The 25,372-nt window shown below is 62.8% G+C and overlaps 2 protein-coding genes across 7 annotated transcripts in view; one reads left to right on the top strand and one right to left on the bottom strand.

Moving 5' to 3' along the window:
• Positions 1-18,838, bottom strand: part of ECE1 (endothelin converting enzyme 1) — a 30,267-nt gene extending 11,429 nt beyond the window's left edge. Inside the window, exons 1-8 of one of the 5 annotated variants that reach the window (XM_053281024.1) lie at positions 18,734-18,838; positions 6,079-6,162; positions 3,456-3,597; positions 3,129-3,332; positions 2,823-2,947; positions 1,689-1,835; positions 1,043-1,108; positions 496-687 (exon numbers count right to left, since the gene is read on the bottom strand). In XM_053281024.1, coding sequence (XP_053136999.1) covers positions 496-687; positions 1,043-1,108; positions 1,689-1,835; positions 2,823-2,947; positions 3,129-3,332; positions 3,456-3,597; positions 6,079-6,162; positions 18,734-18,736 — 963 coding nt within the window. In that variant the 5' untranslated portion in view covers positions 18,737-18,838. Of the gene's footprint in view, positions 1-495; positions 688-1,042; positions 1,109-1,688; positions 1,836-2,822; positions 2,948-3,128; positions 3,333-3,455; positions 3,598-6,078; positions 6,220-6,610; positions 6,731-13,820; positions 13,840-18,343; positions 18,363-18,733 lie in introns of those variants that run through there. The other 4 variants (XM_053281027.1, XM_053281026.1, XM_053281025.1 and 1 more) reach the window with 4 other exon arrangements.
• ALPL (alkaline phosphatase, biomineralization associated) overlaps positions 1-25,372 on the top strand; it is a 66,430-nt gene that overhangs the window by 13,228 nt on the left and 27,830 nt on the right. The window contains exon 1 of one of the 2 annotated variants that reach the window (XM_053281030.1): positions 24,338-24,508. The exons of the other annotated variant lie outside the window; for it this stretch is intronic. The gene's annotated coding sequence lies outside the window, so the exon portion shown is untranslated. Of the gene's footprint in view, positions 1-24,337; positions 24,509-25,372 lie in introns of those variants that run through there. 2 annotated transcript variants of the gene reach the window in all.

The raw sequence follows: 25,372 nt of genomic DNA, 5'->3' as shown, positions 1-25,372 counted from the left end.
CGGGGGAGAGTTGGGTCACCCCAGCCCCAAACTGCAGCGTAACAGCCAAGGCAAGGGCTCTGCACCCACCGCTCCCCGGGGTTTGTATTAGAAGTGTTGAAGTTCCACGAAATCACAACCTTGACCTCCCTGTGCAGAGAGTTCCACAGACAGGCAAAACCGCCAGGACATCCCTTCTTTGGGAATCGAGCTCCACCAAACACAGCCAGTCAGGAGAGGGGAGCTGGGCTTGTGGAAGTGAGCAGGAAGGGCCCCCTTTGCTAAGCAGGGTCTGCCCTGGCTTGCATTTGGATGGGAGACTACCTGTGCGAGCGCTGGAAGAGCTTCCCCTGAGGGGAGGGGGCCGCAGCTCAGCGCAAGAGCCTCCGCTTGGCAGGCAGAACGTCCCCCCTCCCCAGCGGCCAAGGCCTCTGGCTGCGGATCCTGGGAGCGGCAATCAATCCCTGGGAACCCTCCCGACGGGAGAACGCCGGCCCCTGCCAGGCGAGGCCTCACCTGGAGGTCGCCGACGGTCATTTTGTGGTAGATCAGCTCCTCGTCCCGGCGCTTCTCCTGGGGGGCGGTGATGTTCGCCAGCGCCGTCTCAAAGTCCAGCACCTGCTGCATCTGCTGGCGGACCGAGGCCTCGTCCCGGCCTCCCAGCAGCAAGCCCAGCTGGACCATGAAGTCGAGGTACCCCGTCAGCACCTGGACAGGGAGGGGGGGAGGACACGAGGAGGCAGCGGCAGCGTTGGCTCTGTGGGCCCAGGGAGGGTCCCGGCAGCACGGAGCCTGCTGACCCACAGACGGCTTTTGCTGCTCCTCCCAGCCCCAGAGCAGAAGCGCAGGCAGGCAGGAGGCCGGCCCCACCTGCTCTCTGCAGCCAGGTGAACTGGCCTGCTGAAGACCCGGCTCCCCAGCCCCACAAGGGGCCTGACCCCTTGGCTACACTGCAAACGCCCAGCCTGCTCTGGGGCACAGAGAGGCCAGCTCTTGGGCCGGGTCTCTCTCGCGTCCGTCTCGGGCACAGAGCCGGGGCTCCGGGCAGGCGGGTGGCGCTCACCTTCTCGTTCTGCGTCTTGTTGAGATAGTAGTCCCGGGAAGGCAGCCCCAGTCCGGACTGGTCAACCTGGAGGAGGCAGAGACGGGAGGGGGGCGAGGCACACCCTCGCAGGAGCCCAGACGGCAGCCGCGTGCTTTTATTGCTGGCGGGGAGTCCCAGATATTGGGGAGGGGGATTCTCAGGCGCACAAAGGCTTGAGACAAGGGGGGGGCAGATTGATCAGCGGCTGCTAGTCAGGATGGCTAATGGAGCCTCCATGGCCAGAGGCAGTAGGCTGGATTCTGAAGACCCACAGGGGAGGGTGATGGCCTTCAGGGCCCTGCTTGGGGAACTTCCTGGGGGGGGGGGATCCGACCGGGCACTGCAGAAAGCAGGCTGTGAGGTGAGTTGGACCCATGGGGGCTCCTAGGACAGCCAAGTAACCAGCGTTCCCTGCCACAGGGATTCCCAGATGTTGAAGACTACAACTCCCATCATCCCCAGCCAAAGGCCATTGCAGCTGTGGATGCTGGGAGTTGTAGTCAACAACATCTGGGAATCCCCGTGGCGGGGAGCGCTGGCGAAGACCACCCTGACCACCCTTTGCTCATCAGTGGGCAGGGACAGCAGGAGGGAGGGGGGATCTCCCACGCCCCCCACAACCCACCTGGATGATGTTGCTGCTGGAGTTCTTGGAGTCGGCACTCACGTAGATGGAGAAGAAGGGTGCGATGTGGTGGTGGGTGGCCAGCGCCAGCAGCGTCTGGTTGAAGCTGTCCTCGTCCCAGGGGCCGGTGATATTCCAGCCCCCCAGCTGTGGGGAGAGCCAGGCAGAGGGGAGAGGAGGCCCCCGAGGCACAGAGCCCCCCACTCCAGACCGGGCAGGAAATTAAGGGCGACCACCGGACAGAAAGCGGCCGCGGGGACCTCACACAGCCCTTCCCTCCCTTCCAAAAATGGCTCAGGGCGGTTTACTCAGAGGAACTACAAATAAACTAGATGGATCTCTGTCCCCAAAGGGCTCACAAGCTAAAAAGGAACATCAGATAGACCCCAGCAACAGTCACTGGAGGGGTGCTGTGCTGGGGACGGAGAGGGCCAGTTGCTCTCCCCCTGCTCAATACAAGGGAATCGCCACTTTGAAAAGGTGCCTCTTTGCCCAGGGAGCAGGGGTCAATTAGAAGATCTTTACACTCCTCTGTTGAGAGAGGCTCTTCAACGTATTTTACTGTAGCTTGCATCTGGACGTCCTTAATTCTTTAAAATCTAGTTTTAATTGGGTCTGTTTCAGCGGATCTTCTGTTAATTTCATACTGGTTAGCATTTTATCTGCTTTGATCCTTCTGGTTAATTCGGGGCTTGTTCTTGCGGCCATGAAGAGGGCTGAGGGCTCTCCAGCAGGGGAAACACACACACACACACAGTGGTTCCCTGTCCCAAAAGGGCTTGCCGCCTGAAAGGCAATATCAGGCAGACCCCAGCAACCACCACTGGAGGGATGCTGTGCTGGGGGTGGAGAGGGCCAGTTGCTCTCCCCCTGCTAAATACAAGAGAACCACCACTTTAGAAGGTGCCTCTTGGCTCAGTTGTCAGGGAGATACCCAACGCCTCCGGCCACAGACTCCGAGGGGAATCCCCGCCAGCGTTATTGCGAAGGTCAGCAGAGATCTGCAGAGCCCAGCAAAGCCCTGCCTGCTCTTGCCTGCCGCCCCCATGAGAAGACGCCGCTCTGCTTGCTCTGGGCCTGCCTCGCACAGGAGCAGAGAGCGCGAGCTTGCCCTGGGCTGAGGAGGCTCCTTACCTTCTGGATCCGGTCCACCAGGGGCGTGGCCTTCAGCTCCTCGATTCTGCTCTCGTTCATGCAGGCCTGGTAGTAGCGCTGCACTTTGCGTTCAGCCTCACTGGACGAGGCCGCTGTGGCGTTCTCTGTGCAGAAGAGACAGCACTCCTCACCGGTGGTCTCCCATCCAAATGCAAACCAAGGCAAGCCCTGCTTAGCAAAGGGGGCCATGCCCGCCGGCGACCACCAGACCAGCTCTCCTCCGGCCAGTGGCCAGCGGCACAGGGTGGACTGCTCAGCCCCGAGGAGCCCCCAGCCGCCACTCACCCAGAAGGTGCTTGAGGATGGCCTGGTTGTGCTCCCAGAGCTTGTTGAACGTGCCCCAGCGGGAGTGGCCGTCTGGGATGGGGTTGGCCTTGATCCAGCCGCCACAGGCGTAGCTGAAGAAGTCCTCGCAGGGGTCCACCGCCCGGTCCAGCGAGCTCAGGATGGAGCTGGTCACGGAGATGCAGGCTTCTGTCAGGCACGGCCCTGGAAGGGGCGCAGGAGGAGGGGGCCGGTCGGCACCGTGCACAGCAGCCACTCCGAAGAGAGGCCCCCCCCCTCCGAGACCCTGGAGAGACGCTGCCGGCCAGAGCAGCTCCTGGGACTCACTGGAACGCCACTGGAAGAGCAGCACCGAGGCACAGGCCAGGAGGCCGACCGCCAGGACCGCCGTCAGCACGAGGAGGCCCCTCTCGAAAGGAGTCCGCTCCGCCCAGCAGTTCTTGCGGCTCCCCGATCCACGGAAATTCACCTGGGGGGGGGAAAGAAGTGGGACTCTCTCAGCGCAGGTGGACGAGGGCCTAGGAGGCGGCGGGTGTCCCCCCCACCCCCGGTGAGCCTGCTGCCAACGCCGACGGTGGTTTGTTGGGCCTGATCCGAAATGGGGACTCGGCCATTGATTGGAACACCACATTGCACAAGAGGGAAGTCACCGTATTTACCCGAATCCAAGAGGAGGTTTCCCCCAGTTCTTGTGTGCGAGGAATCAGAGGGTCATCTTAAATCCAGAGTCGTCTTGGACTCAGAGGAATTTGGGAAACTCATTTCAAGGTTGTATCTGGTTTATCAGTGGCAGGTTTTTAAGCAAGGACTGGTGAAGCACCCAAGGTGGTCAGACGCCACCCAAAGCACGGGGGGGAGGAGGAGGAGGAGGAGGAGGAATCCCGCTGACAGCACGGACGCCCTTCTAACGCCCTCCTCCCGAAAGATCCCCCGCGTCTCTCTGAAAAGTGACTGGAATTGTTTTCAGAAACACAAGCTGGAGACTGGGAAGGCCGCGATGCATCACCCTGGCAGGAACAGCGGACAATCAGAGGAAACACGCTCCGAGAGCCAGAAGGAGAGGCTGGTCCGCTCCCTGTGGGGCAAGTTTCCGGGCACGCTTTCAGGCCCTCCCCCACAGCGGGCTCCGTGGTGGGCAAGGCAGGAGAGCTGGGTGGGCATGTGGCAGCCAGCAGGAATGGTCCCCTCGGCCAAGCAGGGTCCACCCTGCTTGGCATTCCCATGTGAGCCCTGGAAGAGATGCCCCGCAGGGGATGGGGTCAGCGCTCAGTGGAAAAGCCCCTGCCTGCTTGCCTGCAGAAGGTCCCCAGTCCCCTCCCTGGCAGCAGCATCTCCAGACAGGGCTGGGAGAGACTCCTGCCTGCCACCTTGCAGAAGCCACTGCCAGGCTGGGTGGACAATCCTGAGCAAGGTGGACCAAGGGCCCGACTCAGCATCTGGCAGCTCCCTCAGTTGCTACCACAAAAGAACGGCCACCATGCCCTCTCTGGGTGCCTCGTTCTCCCAGGTCCGGCTGAGGAGCAGCCGGGAACAGAGGCCTCCCTCCTAGGCGGGACGTGAAGGATGGAAGAGACGGGCCGCGGTCGGGCAGCGGACAAAGCCCAGCGCTGGCTGCAGCCTTCGAAACGGGCTGACTGGACAGGAGAGCTCTCCACCGCCCCGCCACTCGGAAGGAGTTCCTGCCCCTGGGCGTGAGAAGAACAAGCAGCAGAAGCAGGGAACTGCTGCTCCCCTTCCAGGGGGGATCGAGATTGGGTTGCAGGAGGGACGACGGGCAGGCGGGCGGGGGAGATTGAGCCACGCCAGGCCAGCAAGAGGCGGAGAACCAGTTTTTCTGGCAGAGGCAGAGAGCAGCCTGGGAACGCAGCTCAGCGGGGGGGGGGGGTCCGAGAGCCCCTCCTGCGCTCCGTTTCCAGCACGTGCTCGTCAGGATGAGAAGAAGCCGCAGCGAGGGGTGCGTGGAAGACGCTGGGCTGACGGGAGGACGCTGGGCTTGTGGTGTGTCAGCAGAGCCTCCCGTGGGGAAGCCACGTCCGTCCGTCCGTCCCGGCAAGAGGCTGGGAGTCCTTCCCTGCCCAGCGGTCCAGAGAGACGGGGAAGCACTTCCCTCGGGTCCAGCAGAGACTTGCAACGTAGGAAGCGGATGTCTCCCGAGTCTGGCCCTTGCTCCATCTAACTCAGCAATGTCTGCACGGACTGGCAGAGGCTTCTCCCAGGTTGCAGGCAGGGGTCTCTCCCAGCCCTCTCTTGGAGATGCTGCCGCCAGGGAGGGAACCCGAGGCCTTCGGCACGCTAAACAGGGGCTCTGCTGCCACTGAGCAACAGCCCCTTCTCCAAAGGGGGGTCCCCTACAGCGCCCAGATGTAGTCACCCCTCCTAGTGCAAACCAGGGAAGACCCCGCTTAGCAAAGGGTTAGGGTTCTAACCGGCTCTGCAAAATCAGCCCCCATCCCGAGGAGGAGGGAGACCCTTCGGAGGCTCACCAAGCAGCCCCCCCACCCCGAGGCCCCACCCAAAGCAGTGCTTTGGACCTGGAGGGAGAGGGGGGTGCAGCATGAGGCCCCAGCCCCTCCTCGTGTGCCCCAGGACCTGGGCCCCCTCTCTGAGCTCCCCCTGGCGCAGGCCAAGCAGATCAGCCTTCCCCTCCCCTCCCGCCCCCCACCCCACCGCTTCCCGCTTGGCAACGATCCAGGCAGGCCCAGCGCTGAGCCATTCAAGGCGTTGGAAGAATGCTTGTGTGGGCAGAAGCTGCGGTGGGGCCAAGCCGAGAGACACGTCGCAGCCCTGCCCCAAGGGCAGAGGGTCTTGTGGGCTCAGCTCATGAGAGGGGCCACTGCTGCAGAGGCCCTCCAGGGCCCCACGGAGGCCCAGGAAGAGGGTCCAGCAGGGGAAGGCCAAACCATGGCTGGGACCCCCCGCACCCCACCCCGCCTGGGAGACAAGCGCTCACCTGGATCCCGTTGGGGTAGGCCTCTCCCTCCATGGAGTCCACCAGCTCCTCCTCGTCTAGCGTCGCCCGCTTGTATGTCGACATCTGGAAGGCCAAGTGCAGGACAGACTCCCTGAGCGCCTCCATGCCGGGTCTGGGCCACCCCGAGCCCGCCGCGGAGGGCCACGCTCATCCCTCGGAGGCTGGAGCCCCCCTCGCCACGGCGCCTGCGAGCATCTCCCACCGCCAGAGCCGGCTGCCCCGGCACAACCAGGTCAGCTTGCGGAAGGAGCCCAGCTGGGCCACGTGGCCCCCCCCCGCCACCTCCCCGGGGAAATCGGGGACCAGCGGCGCAGGGAGGGTGGGAAGAGGCAGGCCAGCTCAGAGCATCCGCTGCGCCACCAGGTTAGAAGTTCTCCCACGCCTGCAGAGTTGGAGCTGCTCCGCCAGTCTAGAGTTACTAAACAATTATACACCAGAGAGCTACCCGAGCTGGCCCACCCACGGGCTCTTCCTCCCCCCCCCCCGCCCGCCGCTGGGGCATTTATGCAACCTCTGCGTAGCCTTGAGCCAACGTTGGGCCGGCCGAAGAAGAGTTCCTCCCGGGATAGGGGCCGGCCCGGCACCCTTTTGCCTGCAAGGCGGACGGAGAGGTGGCCACTTCTCCCAACACGAGGACTGGACGGCAGGCCGGGAAACAGGAAGCACCAGCAAGACGGACGCCCCCCCCCCCCCCCCGCGGGCTCAGGAGAGCGACATTCCAGAGCAGGCTGGCGGCGAGGGAGGGAGGCGGCCACTTCCCGCCCTGGCGTCACCTGCCCACCCTTGGCGGGGGGGGGGAAACACAGCCGCTGCCTGCAAGGGGAGACCGACTGCCCAGCACCCCCAGAAGCCTGAGACGCCTCTCCCCTTTCAAGGCGCGGCGGCGGCTGCAGAGCCGGCTGGCGTCCAGGAGGGCTTATCTGTCCCGGGCTGCTTCCTGCTCCCACGAAGCTGCTCAGCGCCCGGGGCGGGCATGATCAGGGACCTCCTCCCAGGAGGCCAAGGAAGCCTCCTCCGTCCCCACAGCGCGGCTTTTCCCTTTGAGCAGGCCGAAAACGATGCCTCCCGATGGAGCCAGAATCCCGCCGCTCTGGGGCTGAAATCCGGGGGGCAAAAGCTTCCATTACAGAACACAACGTGCCCCAGATGATCCGGGGGGCAGGGGCTGAAAGGCAGGCCCCAAAGCTACGGCTGCTCCCCTTCCAGCACCAACTGCATTGGGGGGAAAGGTCCAGCTTGTACCCAAAGCTAGCCGACAGCTGGGGGCGCCCCTCACACAAGTGCTCGGATCCTGGTTCCAGGTGGCTCACCGGCATGAGCGCGACTGTGGACCTCTGAGTCATCCGAGGTCATCAGCCACCTTGGCCTGGGTTCACACAATCACCATCATGCCGGTCACCCACGTTAAGCCTCGATTCAGACGGCCGCGAGGGCCAGGCCCCCGTCTCTCCGGAGAAAACCAAGGCCCCGTTCAGGCACCACAAGGAACCCGAAGTCTGTCATCGTGTCTGAACCGAAGGAGCCGGTGCGCAGGAGCAAGGCGGGTCCCTTCTCTGCTGGAACCTTCTGCAATGCCGCTGACTCCTTAGCGCGGTGGAAGGTTCCCCCTAGTCATACCCAGCAAGGCATCTCTGAAAGACCACACTCCTCTTAAAACCGCCCTGCTCCCCCTTTCCCCCGTCCATTTAATGGAGATAACCGTCCTCGGTGGATGCCACCCGGCTTCCATGGGGCCTTCGACCCATCCCCCAGGAATTTCTCTACGACAGTGGTGATGTGGGGAACCTCCACACCCAGAGGCAGTCTATCTCTGCAGGCCAGTGGCTGCCTGAGCAAGAGCCGGGGAGGGCTGCTTCCCAGGAGCCTCGGGGGGCCCCCTCTAAGGGAAGCCGTGGGACATGGGGCTTTTCGTCCCGACCAGCTGGGCTCGACTTCCCCTCTCCTCTCCAAATAAGCACGGCAAAGCCAGGAATTGCGTGTTTAATCCAGAGGCGACGCCTGCAGGAGCCGCCAAGCCAAGCTCGGGGCCCAGTTCTGCCGACGGAGACCGGCCCGCTCCAGCCGCCGAAGGGACGGCCGCGCTCTCCCAGCCTCCCGGGGGGAAGGCAGGCAGGAGCAAGCGCTGCTCCTCGGCCCCCTCCGGACTCCACCCGGGCCCGGGAGTGTTGCCTTTGGCAATGCTGGTCTGATTGACTTGACGGGGCTGGGTTTTACACGGCGCCTCAGGGGTTGGGCTTCCCGAGGAAAGCCGCTTCCAGCCAGGACGCCGGGACCCCTGCCGGCTGGCTCACGGCCGGGGCGGCAGCAGCTCACCCCGTGGCTCGGAGCGCTCTTGCCAGGGCTAGCTGTGGAACCGGGACCCTCCACCACAACCCGCCCCCCCCCATCGCAAGCAGCTGCCTTCGACCGGGCCAGACCCTTGGCCCAGCCAGCTCCATCCTGCCGGCACAGACTGGCAGCGGCTTCTCCAGGGCTTCAGACTCCGGGGAGCTCCCCAGCCCTACCTGGAGAAGCTGCCAGGGAGCCAGGGTGGCAGCTCCTGAACTCAGAGCAGGGACTCTGCCGCTGCCGCTGCTTCCCTCCTTCCTTCCTTCCCTCCTTCCCAAGAGCTCTTTCTGCCTGGTCGACGCAAGCAGGAGGGCTGCGGTCCCCACCCCTCGGCCTCCCAACAGCTGTGCAGACGGAAGCCAGCCCGAGTCCCTCCTGAGAGCCAAGAAGATGCCTCCCCTCTGCCGAGGCGCCGGAGGAAGCAAGCAGAAGGCCCCAGGCCCAGTTCCTGGCAGAACCCCCAATGAGGCCGAGGCAAGGCCCCCTCGGCCTGGAACCCGGGGGAGCCGCTGCCAGTCCGTGCAGACGGTACAAAGCCCGAGGGACCAAGGGTCCGACTCAGTCGGAGGCAGCAGCTTCCTCCGTTTCAGGATGGGGCTGGAGCTTGGAGGCACAGAAGGCCCCAGAGACCCCTGGCAGTGCTGCTGCCAGTCTGTGTGCAGAGCCCTGAGCGAAAAGGACGCAGAAGGCCGCTGCCTGTGCACAGAAGGACCGTAGCTTGCTGGCCACGCGTCTGCTTGGCACGCAGAAGGTCCCAGGCTCACTCCCCCTGGCAGCATCTCGACCTGGGAGTGGGAGAGACCCCTGAGCCTGGAACCTGCGAGAGCCGCTGCCAGTCCGTGCAGACACTCCTGAGCTCACTACAACACTCAGGCATACTGCCCCTGAACATGGCTGCCTGGGAGCAGATCGCCGAAACATTGGAACCAACTCCCTCTCTCTCTCCCCCGCCCCCATCTCTTGGCACCCAAGACTTCTGCAACTCTTCCTTATTTCCTTTATTATTTTATTTTACTTTTCTTTACATTTTATATCCCGCTCTCCCTCCAAGGAGGCCAGAGCAGTGTACTACATAACTGAAGTTTCTCTTCACAACAACCCTGTGAGGTAGGTTGGTTTGAGAGAGAAGTGACTGGCCCAGAGTCACCCAGCAAGTCTCATGAGGCTGAATGGGGATTTGAACTCGGGTCTCCCCAGTCCTAGTCCAGCACTCTAACCACTCCACCACGCCGGCTCTCATCCCAGCCAGGCAGATTCTCGATCCAAAGACCTCCCATATCTCCCCTGGCTCTGATAAACACATTTCCGCTTAAAAACAACACACACACACACAGACAAGGCCCCACTCCAGGCTGCCCCCCTGCGCCCTCCCCCCAGGGAAACAGAGTGGGCGTCATTCTCGGCCAGCAGCAATATGGGCTGCATCCTGACACGGGTGAAAAGAGAGAGGCAGGGGGAGAGGGTGTTTGGTTGCATCTTTAGCGTGCCAATGGGCAATCCGGCAGCTCTGCTTACAAGATAAACAAGGAGGGGAAGAAACAGCCACTGAACCGGCCCCTTTCGTCCTTCTGTTTACAAGCTGCTTTCTTCACCACCCCCCGCCCCCCCCAATGGCCCTGGGGGCAGCCAAGGGGCAGCAGGAAACAGCCAGATGAAATGCAACCAAAGCAGCAGAGAAAACAGGGGAGCCTGCTGCCCACTTTTGGGGGGGGGTGTGGCCTGCACGGGGAAACTCGGGGGGGGGCCCTCGGCTGTCCATCAGCAGCATGGAGTGTGGAAAGCGTGTGTCCCGTCCCCCCCCCCGCCCATTGTTCCCCAAAGCCAATTAGGAAGGAAGATAATGAGCGGATACAGACTGGGCCGTTTCAACGCTGCCATCCGCTTCATCCGTGGGGGCCCCACCCAGGACCTCCATTCCCTCCCCCCCACCGCCAGAATTCAAACCCTGGGAGGAAAAGGGTTTGCTGCGGAGTTGTCCTGCCTTGCAGTGTTCATGGGAGTTCCAGCAAACAATTGTTCTCCAGTAATCTCCGGATCCAGCATGTTTGAATGCAACATTTAAACCACATTCGGGACACTTGCTTGATCTCCGCCCCCTTAATTAAATGTTTCCATTCCCCTACTTTGGGCCTGCTGGAAAATCTTGTCAGATATTTACAACATGTGAGATTAACATGCTGGACTTTGAGTTTTAGCTTTTTGAACCATGCATACTGCAAACACACACCCCACACATGCCCCCACACACGCCCCCCGGCTCTCAGGTTCCTGAACATAATAGCCAGTGTGCTGTAGTGGTTAGAGTGTTGGGCTAGGACTGGGGAGACCCGAGTTCAAATCTAGTTGGCCAGATTTGGCTTTTAAAAAGCCAAATTCTGGCTTATGGCCCATTTGACTCATGAGTACACCCCTTAGGTTCTAGCAACCCAGGAACTTCAAATCCCCATTCAGCTAGGAAACTCACTGGGTGACTAGGGCCAGTCACGTTTCTCTCAGCCTAACCTACCTCACAGGGTTGTTGTGAGAACAAACATAACCATATAGACTGGGTTCCTTGGAGGAAGAGCAGCATATAAACGTAATAAAATAAACCTGTTCTGTCCATCTTCCCGCCAGCCGGAAACAAATCTACATCACTGGACCATTCTGTCAGTCCAGTCATTTTGACCTGAACTGGTCAATTTCATAGGAATTCAGGAAGCTGCCTCCTACCGAGTCAGACCCTTGGTCCACCTAGCTCAGCATTGCCCACACTGACTGGCAGCAGCTCTCCAGCGTTCCAGGCGGGGCAAGAATCTCCCCCAGCCCTTCCTGGAGATGCTGCCAAGGAGGGAGCAGGGGACAGACTTCTATGCGCAAAGCGGGGGCGGGGGGCCTCCAACGCTGAGCTATGGCACCGTCCCCAAAGCTGCAAGGTCCCTGCCTCCGAGAGGTTACAATCTATACCAAGGAACACAGGAAACGGCCCTAGACCAAGCCAGACTCTTGGTCCTCCTGGCTCAGTCTTGTCCACGCAAAGACCACCCCATCTCTTTCGCCTCCTCCTGTAACAGTCTCCTTTTCGAATTCACGCTGGCCTACAGAGACTACTCAACAACGGCTGGTTTTCCCAACTGGGAAGGCCAACACTGGGGGGGGGATGCAGCCCCTGCAGCCGCAGCTTCCTGCCCCCCCCCCCCGCCGCCTTGCCCCCTGAGACAGTGTCCTCCTCCTCGGCCCACATTTCCAGACCAAGAGGAGAAACCAACACAGCCTGGCCCAAAGGAAAGAAGCCAACCCGGGGGAGACGGGTGCACCAATGTGGCTCCAACTCTGCTCCGTACTTTGCCCCCCCCCCGGGAGCCCCCCAGGACCCGAGCTGCAGGCAAGGAAGGGGAAGCGGAGCCAGGCAGGGCCAAGGTGCGGAAGGTGGCGGTTGTGCCTCTCGCCTCCCCCCTCCGGGCGGAGAGTGCCCCCCCCCACCGCACAATGGAAAATTCTGCCATCCAGGAACAAAACAAGCAGCGCTTGCCAAGAGCGGCCACGAGACAAGACAGCAGCCGGCGAAGTGCCCCCGCACGACCTCCCCACAAAGGAGAGCTCCCTCGCCTCCCCGTTTGGGCCGCCTCTCGGGAACGGCCAGGCCCGCCTGGGACGGCACGTCTCTGGAGCCCCACAGGCAGCACTCGAGGATCCTCAGTGGGCCCTTGCTAAGAGGGCCACACCGGACCCTGCCTTACACCGAGTCCGGCCCTGGGTCCCTCTCGCTCAGGATGGCAGCGGCTTCTCCCAGGCTGCAGGGAGGAGTGTCTCTCGGCCCCGTCTTGGAGATGCCGCTGCCAGGGAGGGGACTGGGGACCTTCTGCAGGCAAGCAGGCAGATGCTCTTTCTTCCCAGAGCAGCTCCACTGTCCCCTGAGGGGGAATGTCTCCTCGCAGTGCTCACACAGGCAGTCCCCCATGCAAATCCAGAGCAGGGCAGGCCCTGCTTAGCAAAGAGGACACTCCCTGCTGGCTACCACAAGACCAGCTTTCCTCCTAACAAAACGCTGCGTTGCCTACGGCCAGCAACCCACCCTCAGGGCCCCACTAAATATGGTCAAATACGCCCTGGGGCCGGACCACGCTGCCCAGCCAGACCCGGGCTTCTGCCTTCCTTGGCACCACCGCCTTCAAAACACTGGCCCCTGTTTCCTAAAACGCGGTGCTGCCTTGACTTTATTTCCATGTTTCAAAAGAGTGAAGGAACGGGCTGACCCTGGTGTTCAGAAGATCATCCACGCTGCAGAGGAGCCCTTCCCAGCAGGGCCTGGAGTTCTAAGGGTGTCACCACTTGGTCAGGAGTTCATGCCACTGCTCCCCAGCCATGGCAAGCCACGCGATCCCGCCCCAGCACGGGACCTCTAGTGCCTGTGGCCGGGGTCTGTCTCGTGCTCCTGTTTAGACGGGGGGGGGGGGCAGGGAGCCGGTCAGGACCCCCAACCCTAACCGCCTTGAGCCATCTTGGGAAGGGCGGTATAGAAACCAAATCAAAGGAAATACATTGGGTTTTGTAATTAGCAGAAATATCCAACTGCTGCCGATTCATATATTTTTTTGTTCTTGCTCTAATCAAGCCAGCACTTCAAAAATACTAGACCAGCGTTTTGGTTTTTTGCAGGGGGGCTGGTTAAATGCCCCGTCCGAGCTTGCAGGTCCCATTTCTAGGCCCTCCTCCACGGGCTATTCCGGGCCACGCATGTAAAACCTGCTTCTAATCGGGGCAGTGGCTGCAGCTCAGGGAGCGGGAGGGCTCTTGGTCCCTCCCCAGAAATGGACTCCCTTCCGCCAGGCACCCCGTTTCTGGGAAGGAGGCACTGCCAAGCCCCCTGACCAAGCGACAGGCTTCCCAACAGGCTTTGGGGGAACGGCAAGAGCTGCACTTCCTGGGAACCGGTTTCAGTCTGAAGTGTCAGGCACGGCCTGCGTGTCAACGGCAGTTCCAGCCTGACCGGCTGCACAAACAGAAAGCGAAGCTGAACACACCGCATGGCGGGAGCATCCCCGAAAGAGGCGGCCTAAGGCGGGGCCCCGGGCTTTGCCCTACGCAGAAATCCTGTGGGGCCCCAAAGCCCCGCTCCGAAGTGCCGCTGCTCCCCCTCCCCCCCGGAAAGCAGGGGAGGGCGGCCTGTGGCGCGAACAGGCTGCAAGACAAAGCGAGAGGGGAGAGCATCTCGCAGCGGAGGAGGAGGAGGAGGGCGCCACGGGACCTCCAGCCCCTCTCCTTGCCTTTGGTGGCCCCCCCCCCCCCCCCGGCTCCCTTCCAATCCTGCCCTGGGACGTGGTGGGGCTCTCTCGCAGCCTGCTCCCCTGGGCTATGCAAAAGTCACACAAGGGAGGGGCCTTCCTGGTTTTCTTAACACCTTTGCCACTCACCGCTCCGCTCCAGCCGCGACTCAAGGACAAGCTGCCCGATCAGAAGGCAAGCTCCCTCGCTCTCGCTCTCGCCAGGAGGGACGGGGAGGGGAACTCCCCACCCAAGATCACCGGGAGCTGGGCGTGCTCCCAGCCTCTGCTGGTGTGCAAGCGAGGAACAACAACAAGGCCAGAGGCGCCGCCGGCAGGGACGGGGAGGAGGGAAAGAAGCACCCAGCCCCACTGCTGCTGCTCAGCCCTGGCTCACAGGCAGCACCTCCCTCCTGGCTTTTAAGGGACCCTCCAAAATCGGGAGTGGGCACAGCGTCCAAACCTGGGCAGGAGGCCGGTCCTACCCGAATAAGGAGCAGCCCAGAGAGCTGGATTCTCCGTCTCCCTTTCACGCCATTCACACACACACACACCCCCGAGCTCTGAAGCCATTAATCGGCACGCTGCACCTGACCTCCCACGAGGGTCCAATTCGCCCTCCTCAAGCCAGGAACGTGGTGGTCATGCCAGAGGCCTACCCCTCTCCCTTGCAAGGAGCTGACATGCAGGGCAGTGCAGACGCCAGCGGTGTGGCTAGGACTGAGCAGATGGGTTCCGAGGACCTGGGGCCCCCAGCTCCTGCCTTCCCCCCCATTTGCTTCATCATCTCCAAGAGGCTGCTGGGGAGAGGGGCAAACACAGGCCCCTCTCCCCTAAGGACACCCCTGGCAGACGTGTCTCCACAAAGATCTCCAGGGGAGCAAACCCAGCCGGCCAAACCGGGCACCTCCGTGGGCTGCATCCTGCCTTCCAGAAAGAGGCGACTCCGGAGGCCTTGGCTTCGCCACAGAGGGCAAGTTCAGGCCGGCGGCCGTCTTTGGCAAGCCCCGCTCGGGGCCTTCTCCAAGCACACTTTCTCCTCGTACAAACACAGCCTCCCCCCCACCCCAATGGACCAGCTCAGCAAAGCAACGAACCTCTGTGGGTCTGCAGCAAAAAAAAATGGTGCCGGTGGAAGCCAGAGAAACCCAGGCGGCAGCTCCTCCGTTCACGCAGGCTGACCAGCTTCTTCGGGGAGGGGGCCTGTCCCCCCACCAGCCCCAGGCAGCTTCTCCAGAAGCTGCTTCCACTCAGAGCTGTTGCGCAAAGCGGAGCGGAGGCCATTCCCCTCGGGCTGAATCGCTGCAGCCCTGATGACTTCCCGGCAGGCCCTGGCACAGGATGGGCCTTGGCTCTGCCCCGCCAGGCTGCTGTTTCTGGGCCAGCAGCAGCAGCAGCAGCAGCGCTCTACTGCTCTGACCCCAACTTAGGAGCAGACACGCCGCTCCTTCGAAGTAGGCCGCCAGCCGTCCACTGGGAATGAGCTGAGGCCACTGGCCAGGACCAGGCAGGCTGTCAACAACCCAGAACTGTCCGGCTGGGGACTGACTGGCTGCCACTCTAGACGAGCCATCTCTCTCTCTCTCTCTCTCTCTCTCTCTCTCGAAACAAATAATTCAGCAGAACTGTGGCCGCTGCCTTGCCCGCTGCCAACACACCCACCCGCCCCAGAAACAGTTGCACCGGAAAAAGAAACGGAACGGTCTCCAAGCCAGCCAGGCCTGTGTGCCGGGACAGAGGAACCGCGGCGGTTCCCATCTTTTCAAAGGATGATCACCCGTGGCCTACTCCGAGAAACCCCTGGGGGCTAGGGGAGGGCTGGACCAATCCCAGGCACCCGGGAGCCATGGCACCTAGAGACTGAACCGAGGACGTGGTGCCTCGACTAGGGTATTCAGAGGCGGCGTTATTGAGCAAAATCTCCATTTGTGCCAGGCAGCCCGCAGGGAAGTCCACCCCCCGACCCACAAAGTCCAGTAACGTCGTCAAGTGTCCACTGCCTGGCTCCAAGATCCCAGGAAAATCCGTCAAGGCCGGGGCTAGGACGTACTCCGGCCTTTCACGGGCATGGCTGCAGGACCCTGAAACTGGGACCGAGGCTGACTGAAGCAGAGAAGCTTCCCAGAAAGGGACGGACTCCCCCCAAGAAGCCCCCAGAGGCCGAGCATCCACACAACCAGCAGGGCTCAAGCTGCCAATTCTCCTGCTTCCCGGTAATCTGCAGAGGGGAACTTGCACCCCCCCCCAACCCCGTGGAAAGCAGTTATCCCAAAAGCAAGGCCCCCACGACTGACCGATGGGCAGCCCTACCAGGTCGGGGTGCAGCGAGCCTCCAGCATCCCACAGAGGCCAACCAGATGCCTCCGGGGAGCTCACAACTGGGAGAAGGAGGCATGCCCGCCCCCACTGCCATTGCTCCCCTGCACCTGGTATTTCGTGGCTTACTGCTTTTGAACATGGAGGTTCCACTTATCCAAGAGAACTCTCCTCCTCCTCTGAACTCTGTCTAATCCCCTTTTCCAAAGCCAGCTAAGCCAGTGCCCACCGCTCCATCTTGTGGTACTGAGTTCCACAGCTGAACAAACAACAACAACTATACAAAAACAGTTCTCAAAGCCGTAGACATGCTGCAAAGGAGGCCTCTCTCTTGCCTGTCTTTGAGGAGAGGTGGAGAGGGGTTAAACGGCGCCCTTCTCCCAAAGCTTCTTCCAACCGGAGCTTCCGGGCAGGCTCTTGGGAGAGCACACCCCTGTCCCCTCCTCTGCAGAGCGGGCTCTGAGCTTGGCTGGAGCGAAGGTTTCCCCTGCCCCCTGCCAGCCTCGCTACACGCTCTTTTAACCAGGCACAGAAGACGCAGTCGGCTGAGCTAAAGCATCCCCGGAGCAGGTCCGAGCGAGCCAGCAGGAGGCAGGGACTCCAGCAGAAGTCAGCAGGGAGGGCCTGGGAGCTCTGGAAGATGGGGCAAGGCTGACACACAGCCACCCCGCCACGATTTCCTAGTCTGCAGAACAAAATCGTGGCGTGCACCAGAGGATACGAGATTGGCTCTTGCACACTGCCCTGTAACTTTAAGGCGTGAGAGACGGGGTCACAACATCGGGCCTTCTCCGTAGCAGCACCCGGACTACGGAACTCACTGCCTCATGAAACCCAGCAGGCTACCCCTCACACTCTGTGAATTTCGGTCAAAACAGCCTCCCTTGGGAGGAGCCATTTCTGGCCACGGATTCCGCGGCTTTAAGCGCTGCATTGCTGCTGCGGCGGCCATTATTATTTTCATCTAATTATTATTTTTATGGTAGATGTCATTCGTTGCTCTGTTTAGGCCACAGGTGCAGGATAAAGCCAGACCAAACTGTGGAATCCTCCTCAGGGGGGAGCGGAGGCCAGGCCTGGGGGATTGGGAGCATCATCCCCTGAGACCGTCTACCCCATAAGCCGGAACCCAGTTTCAGTTCTGCCCGCCATCGAGCTCAGCCAAAGGACACCGGCGCTTTGGGCTCTGCAAGGCCCGGCCCACGCAGGACCCTCACCGTTCCCAAAGCCCTTTGGAGGAAAACCGCAGCACAAAACCGAAGGCCAGTTGACATTTGGAAACAGGCAGCAACCGGAAGGAAAGTGACCAGCTGGGAACAGGAGACCTCAAAGGCTCTCGGGGGCGGGGGGGGGGGGGTCAGGGGTGAAGCTTCGCTCTGGGTGGAGGATGTGGCTTCCCGGCTCCCATCTGGAAGCAGCCCAAAGTGGCCTCGCTTCTTGGCGCCACGCAGGAGCACATCAACAAACTGCGTCAGCACCAGAGCGCCGGCCGGGCCCTGGGGTTTGCTGTGGGGCTGCCCCCAGGCAGGCGGGCTCTGCCCGTTCCCCCCCCCCGAACCGGCTCCCTCTCCCCACTTCCAGGCCAGCAGTGAGAAGCAGGCAGAGAGCGAGCCACAAAAGCAGCCCTCCCCCCCCCAGGGAGACACCAGCTGCTTCCGCTCCCACAGCCGAGCCTCCCGGCACGGGGCAAAGGTCACAGAGCTCAACCTGCCGAAAGAAAGAGGGCCCCGGGAGGGCAGGAGGAGCGCGGCGGCCTGGCCCGACTGACCCCTCCTCCCAGGGTGCTCCTAAAGGTGTGCCTTGGCCAGCCCCCCAGCCACCACCTCGCTGGGCCCGTTTCACAGAGGGGAAACTGAGGCCCAGAAAGACAGGACGTAGGACTCGTCCAAGCCCACAGCTGCGTTCCCTCCAAGGCCTGCCCACCCAGACGGAGGCTTTCAGGTCCCCCCAGGTCATTTTCGGGCCTGCTCAGGTGGAATCGGGAAGGCCCCCCTCTGAACGCACATGGGGCGCGCACACAGGGCCTGGATGCTGCCGCCCCAAAGGAACCAAACTCATTCGGCACACAGATGAAAGAAGCGAGGGAGAAGAGGGGTCCGCAGCAGATGGGCAACTGGGGAGCTGCTTTCTCTAGCCAGGCCCTGCCGCTTTGCTTGGGCTGTTGGCTCTTGGCAGGGGTGTCACTGGGCCCCCAACTCCCAAGGGCCCCCCAGCTCCACCTCTCCCTATTTTCTTCATTAGCTCCCTCACTCTGAGGAGTGAACATGGGGCCCCCTCTCCTCTAGCTACGTCCCACCTCTAGAAGGTGGCCGCCACCACCACAGCTTGTGGCAGAGAGTTCCCCAAGTTAACCATACCTTGTGCGAAGCAGCATTTCCTTTCCTCCGCCCTGACCCTCCTGCTCATGGCGCCCAAGAAGCAGGTGCAGGAGGCAAGGACCCGCCACCCTGCCCCGCAGCTGCTGGGTTGTTCTGCGACTGAGAGCTCCGGGCTTTCCTCACCAAGGACTAGCCGCACGCGCGGGTGGGGAGGAGGAGGAGCCCCGCTCCGGGAGGGAAGGGAGGCAAGCCCGGGGGGAGCCGCCGCTGCGGGCGCCCCGCGAGAGATGGCACCGGGGCTCGTCCGAGGCGGAGCGGGGGGGGAGGGAAGAGGGGCGAGGAGGGGACCTCGCCCAGTCCGACGGAGAAGCGCCCGGGCAGGGGCGAAGCGCGCCCCGGGCCAGGCGAGCCGTGCGCCCTGCTACTCACCATGGCGGCGGCGGCGAGTGGCGGCGTCCCCCCGGCTGCTCCTGGCGCGGCCTCGTCAGGGAGGCTTTGGGAAGCGGAGGAGGAGGAGGGCCCCGCCCGGCGGAGCGCAGCCGGGCACCGCAGCAGCCAATCGCCGGCCCGCGAGGCGGGATTTCCTCGCCGCCGCCCCCCGGCCCTCCCCGCCGCCAGGCAAGGTGCGCCCGCCCGCTGCGGCGCCCTTGCGCTTGGCGAGGCCGAGGGGTCCCCCGTGCGCCCCGCTTGGACAGCCGCCACGAAGCCGGCCGGGCCCGCGCGCCCGGCCGGGAGGGGAGCCCCCCCGCCCTGCGCGCCCAACCGGGTGGCTCCCAGGCGAGAGGGGCTGCCTCCGGCCGGCGGGCGGGCGGGCGGGGGAGGGGCTGCGGCGCCTTCCTCTCAGCCTGAAGCCCGCGCCTCGGACCGGCGCCTGGCCACCCTCCCTCCGTCCGCCGCAGCAGGCTCGGCGCCTGGCCCCCCCCGCCCCCACCCGGGCAGGGGTCCGTCCTGGTGCGGAGATCAGCCACCCTGCTGGAGACGGACCACCCGCGTTCCAGCACCAAGCCGCCCCGGTCTCCTCTCCCCGCGAGGCCTGGGAGCTCTCGCCTTCTGCAGCGCCTTCCAAGCCGGGCCCGAAAGGGAGGAGGGGGAGGCGGCCTCGAGGCCTGTGCAGAGAGCCGGCCCCTCTGCAGCCTTGCCCCTCACACCCCACCTCCAGGAGCTTCGGCGGTAGTTGTTGCCACCTTTTGCGAAGGGCTCCCCAGCACCGAGATGGTAAGAGGGGAGGCAGGATGCTCCCCTGGGCCTTTGGAACTTCTGCCTATTGCAGGCAGAGGAGCCATGCTGGCCCAAAGGCGGCCACCCGGCTGGGCAGGGGGTTGCCACCAACAGCCCTTCCTTCCGCCCCCGATGGCCTGTCCCCGATGGGATGCCTTTTGCCCCTCATTCTCAGCTAATGGGGAGAAACTTTGGGGCCGTTGTTTTCACTCATCAGGAAACAAAGGTCATGATGACCAGAGCCCCAGCTCCTGAACCTTCTCCCTCCCCAACCAAGGTGCTCTGTGCTTCTGGTGGCCTGCAGGCAGAGGTGCACCGCGGTTTGGGAGCCCGGACCGAAAGGCCTTTGGACACACACCTCCCCCCCCCCCGCATGTTAAGGCATCATCATGCTCAGCTGGGCTACCGCGTCACCTGGGACAAACGAAAGAGGCCGCGCACTTCAGCCCCAAAGTCCAGGGGTAAGAGCGCCTCTGCCTGCAGGCTGACGGTTGCCAGCAGAGCCGTCCTGGGGGCATTGACGAAAGCATTCCCAGCCACCCATGACTGGCAAACTGGCCATTCTCCCGGCATCATCATCATCATCATCATCATCATCATCGGGCTCATGAAAACCATGCACCGCGCTGATGACCGCTAGAGAGTGCTGGTGGGTGAGAGCGGCCTGTCTTTACTGGCTAGCAAGGCTTCTCTCTCTCTCTCTCCCTCCCACAAAATCACACCACACCGTGTTTGGCTAACCAGGGTTATCCCAGGAGAAGCCATTGGAGTTGTGGTCACTGGCCGTTTCAGTTGAAAGTGGCCAGAGCACCCAGAGCACTCGGGCCCTCGCATACTCCCTCCCCCCCCCCCGCCTCGTGTCCCTTATTCGGGCGAGGAAGGAAAGGGCCGCCTGGTCCGCTGCGAAGAAGAAGACCGAGGAGAGGCGTGCGGAGGATCCATCCCGCAGCTCCCCAGTGGCTTTGCCGTGGGTGCATCGGGCTCTGCTCCAAGTGCGCCATGGAGGGGGACACACTCACTGGCATGGGGGGGGCACCATTCATCGCCTGCACAACCCCCCCCCCTGCAGGCTTCCTCCCCTGCTGTGAATCTCTCTCTTTCCGTTTTTGAGACCACAAGAGGCCATTTCTTGGACATTCAGACCCCCCCCCCGCCCCGCTTCTCCTCTTTTGGGAGCTCCCCTCCTCGCACACCCGGGCCTTAGAGCCGCTCCTTGCAAATCTGGGAGCTTGGAGCAGAACTTAAGTGGTTGGAAATGTATTCTTTGGTGACTGTGATGATGATCTGGACGAGTGAGGGTGTGTTTTTGATGGCAGTTCTACCGCTGGAGAGGGGAAAGGGGACAGTTTTTGGCCACTGCTTGGCCAGTTTGCTCCTGGGAGTCGAGGGGGCCGGTTTCGGTCTGCAGAGGGCACGGCTGCAGCCCTCACTCCCTCTCTTCCTTTCGCCCTCTCCCCGGGCCTCCCTGGCCTCCCAGTTTCCGGTAATCCAATCAGCCCGTCTCCAATCTTCATTATGTTCATGGAAAATGCGCGCGGGGGGGGGGGCTCTTTCGATTACAGAGAGCAGCTGCCCGGGGGGGGGGGCAGAGTCTCTGCTCGGCATGCGGGAGGCCCCCTCCAGTTCCTGGCAGCAGCATCTCCAGGGAGGCCTGGGGAAGAGAGTCCTGCCTGAAGCCTCGGACCAGCCGCTGCCAGCCAGTGTAGACAATCCTGACTGAGCCAGATCGACCAATGGCCTGACTCCAGGGGCGTAGCTAGGGGAGAGGGGGCCGTGTTCATCCCGCCCTCTGGCTGGCGCCCCCCCCCCCCAGTCAGGGAGATAATGAAGGGTGGCCACATGCTGGCTTTCCAGACCCAGGTGCCTAATTGGCATATGATGTAAACTGGCTGGAAAATACATTTTCAGCAGAAGCGGGACTGCACGTTTTGCTCCATCACTCCGCTTCTACAAGGCCTAGAACTTAGCTTAAAAAGAGAGAGAGAGAAAATAAAATAAAAAGATGAAAGATGAAATCCAGCCGAATCTGGGTGGGCTGAGCAATCTGGGTGAGATGCTTAAAATCCGGGCGAAACATGAAATTCCCGTGGGGGGCGGGCAATGCCACGCTATTCCCCAGGTGCCCCAGGCAAGCAGAAAAGACAGGACCTTGCTGGCTGACAACCGGCTCCTCAGACGGAGATGCTGCTCACTCCGAGTGGAAGGTTTCAGGGCTGCCTGCCTGTGGCACACGCCTCTCCTTCTCCCCCGAGGAGGCGTTGGCAGCCCTGGAAGGGAGGGAGACGCTTTAGCCCTCTGCTCTGAGCTGGAGCCAAAGGACTGCTGAAGGGGAACCACCGCCGTGGCTGCAGTTCCACAAGGGCTTGCGCCAGGCCGGATCGTGCACCAGGGTTCTTCGCACAGCCCTCTTGGAGGCGAGACTCTCCCTTGCGAAGAAGGTGGAGCTTGGGGGGAAATCCACAAGAGGGGAAGGGATGTGGGGGCGGGGTTTGAGATGCAAATGGCTTCAGAACAGTCCTGCTGCTGGATCAGGCCCAAGGAAGCCCCTCTAGGCCAGCCTCCTCTTTCCCACAGTGAGTGGCCCACCAGATGCCGCTGGAAGCCACAGGCAGGAGGGGAGGGCACGCCCGCCCTCCTGCTGTGACTCCCCTGCCACTGGGATTCAGCCTCTGAGGCTGGAGGTGGTGGCCTAGAGCCCCCAGACGAGGAGTAGCCACGGATAGTCCTGCCCTCCTCCGTCAATTTGGGTCCAAGCCCTGCTGAAAGCCATCCCGGTGTGTGGCCATCACCCTCTCCTAGGTGGGCCAACGATCTGACTTGGTTTCAGGCAGCTGCTCCCTGTGCTTCTGTGAGCCACCCCAGTCCGGACAATCGGGAGAGATTTTGGCTGGTGCCCCAAATCGCAGAGGAGGCTGCAGGAGGCCCCCCAGCCTGGAAAAAAGGAAGTCTCGGGGCTGGGAGCCACCAGCCTCGGCCCCCAAGCCCCGTCCCCACCAGAGGGCGGCATTTCTTGGACAGGATCTTCTGGGTTCCTTCTGGGTTCTACTACTGTGTCGCTTTTATGGCAAAGTTCTCAAAGTGGTTTACAGAGGAGGAGGAGGAGGTCCCCTGTCCTGGAAGGGCTCACCGTCTAAAAAAGAAACACAAGGGAGAGCTTGTGGGAGGGTGTGTGTGTGTGTGTGTGTTGTGGAGGGGAGCAGCTGCTGTGTTCTCGCCGGGTTTAATGTTTAACCAGCCGCCTTCCTTGTTCCCACGGCTGTGGGGCGGCTGCTGCTGCTGCTGCGTCTGCGTCCACTTCCAGCCTGCCGCCATTTCCTTGAAGCCTTCCGGGCGCGTGGCGGCGCTTCAGGGCCCCTGGATCCCACCTCCGGAGCCTGAGGCCCTGCTCCAAGGCCATCGGGACATCAGGGCAGCCCTGCTGTCTAGACCAGCCTCCTGGGGCCCAGCAGATGCCCCTGGGGAGCCCCCGGGCAAGAGGGCAGGGCGTGCCCCCTCTCCTGCTGCTGCGGCGCCCCTGCAACTGGCGAGGGAGGGGGTCTGTCTTGCACCCCACAACTGGACAGCAGCCCCCTCCGAGTGGCAGCAGGGGTGGGGGGAGGCAAGAGCGGAGGGGGGCAGGCCCTCCCTGCTGCTGCTGCTGCTGCTGCTGCTCCCCTGCAACTGGTAATGAGAGGCAACTTGCCTCTGAGACTGGAGGTGGCCCACGGCCACCGGACGGACCAGTCGCCATGGGTAGACCTGGCCTCCCAGAATTGGCCTCCGGGCCCTTCTGTCCCTTCCAGGCGCCAGCGCAGAAGGAGAGCCCGGATTGCTTGGCCAACACTGCCGCTTGCTGGTGCTTTGCGGGAACTGGGGGAAGGTCAGGCGCTTGCAGGAGGCTGCCTGGCCTAGCAGTGGGTCTCCAGCCCACACACCACCCTAACCCTAACCCTAAAGGCAGATCCGGGCAACAGCGCCGCCCCCCGCCAGATGCCTTTGGTGCCACCACCTGGATCTCCCTGGCCCCCCGCATGGCCTGTCCTCGCGAAGTCTGGGCTTGTTTGTGCTGCTGGGCTTTTCCCGTGGTCGCTAGTGAGGGCAGACTTTGAGCTCTTTCATCACACCCAAGGAAATCTCTCCCTCCCTCCAGCCCAAAGAAGAGTTCTGTGGCACTCCAAAGCTTGTTCACTCTGCTCTGACATCCGAGGGGGCAGGGAAGGGGCGGGGGGGGGCGCGGGGTTACAAAGCCAGACCAGTCAGACCGCAGCGCCTCGCCCCACGGGCCCCCCCTCCTCCCCAGAGAAGAACCCTCCTCGGAAGCCTCTGTGGCTGCTCTGCGCCCGCCCGGGATGCGGCTGCTTCTGCAGCTGGGAGAAGAGCGATGATGCCCAGCAGGCAGCTGCGCCTCACTCCGCCCGGGATGGATGGCCTCGCCACCGCTCGGCGGGCCGGGGGGGACGCTGCAGCCGAGAAGATCTCGCGGGGCGGGCAGCGCACCGGCTGGCAGGAAGTGGGCTGCTGCTGCTGCTGCTGCCGCCGCCGCCGCCGCCTGGCTCTCAGCGGGGCTGATTCCTGCCCGAGCCAGCCAGGGACGGCTCTCTTGGAGCGCGGCTGCTGCCAGCCCGAGGAGACACAGACCGACCAGCCAGGCTGGCGCTCGAGGCGGCGCAAGCCGCAGCGCCTTCCCCTCTGCGGGCGGCAGGGGGCAGCACCGCAGCGTCGCTCCCCGGGCTGGCTCGGGAGCGCGGGGGGGGGAGGGGGCGGGCAGGGGGCGGCGAGCCCGCGACCCAGCCCAGGACCCCCCCTCCCGCTCCTCCTTTAAAGAGCCCCGCGGGGCCGGCCGGGGCGGGCGCGCCGCTGCACGAGGAGCGGAAGGTGCCGCTGCTGCCGGGCGCCCACTGAGCGAGCCGGAGGAGAGAGCCAGAGCGCGCAGCAGCAGCAGCAGCAGCAGCGCCTCCTCCTCGGCGGAGCCCCAGCCAGCCAGCCAGCCCGGCTCCCAGCACCCAGGTGAGGCTCTGCTCCTGCGCCCCCGTTTGGCTCTTGCTGTGCCAAACTCTCCAGGCGGGATCTTTCTTTCTTTCTTTCTTTCTTTCTTTCTTTCTTTCTTTCTTTCTTTCTCCCCCCAAAGGCGGCGGCAGCAGCAGCAGCAGGCCAACTTCCAGCGGGACCCCAACAGCGGGAGGGCTTAGCTCCGGAATTGCCTTTAAATGCCAGCAGCCCTTGGTGCCTCCAAGCATGTGCAGAGTGCCTTTGCCAAGCTGCCTGGGCTTGGAGGCTTCCTTCCCGGCGAAAGACCGCTCTCGAAGCTCAGGAAAAGTGCGCGGGGTGGGGGGGCGGGAGAGGCAGCGGCCCCTACAGGGGTCAAAAAGGGGGGGGGGGTTGAGACCCCCACACACTCCCTGCCGTGGCTGGTCCTTTGCTGTGACAAAGCTACCCCCCCCACACACACATGCTCTGGGTGGAGGGGTGACCGTTCCTTTGAGCACAGGGAGCGGGGGGGGGTGCAGGAAGGGCCCCCTTTCCTGCGCGCATCCAGCATTTCAAAAGAATGCCCAGACGGGAGTGAAGGGCTGGAGCTCCTCTCCCCACACCGGTGTCTGCAATGTGCAGCCAGAGGAGAGCTTGTCTGGGGGCAGCATGAGTGAACTGTCCCATTTGCTAAGCAGGGTCTGCCCTGGCTTGCATACGAATGGGAGACTAGAAGTGTGAGCAGCACTGGAAGATCTTCCCCTCAGGGGATGGAGCCGCTCTGGGAAGAGCATCTAAATGTTCCGAGTTCCCTCCCTGCCTGGCAGCATCTCCAAGATCAGGCTGAGAGAGACTCCTGCCTGTACCCTCGGAGAAGCCGCTGCCAGTCTGGGTAGACAATAC

The sequence above is a fragment of the Hemicordylus capensis genome, chromosome 16 (genome assembly GCF_027244095.1).
Source record: "Hemicordylus capensis ecotype Gifberg chromosome 16, rHemCap1.1.pri, whole genome shotgun sequence".
Classification (NCBI taxonomy): domain Eukaryota; kingdom Metazoa; phylum Chordata; class Lepidosauria; order Squamata; family Cordylidae; genus Hemicordylus; species Hemicordylus capensis.
Note: the sequence above shows the minus strand (reverse complement) of the source record. Positions and strands in the feature narration are given on the sequence as shown.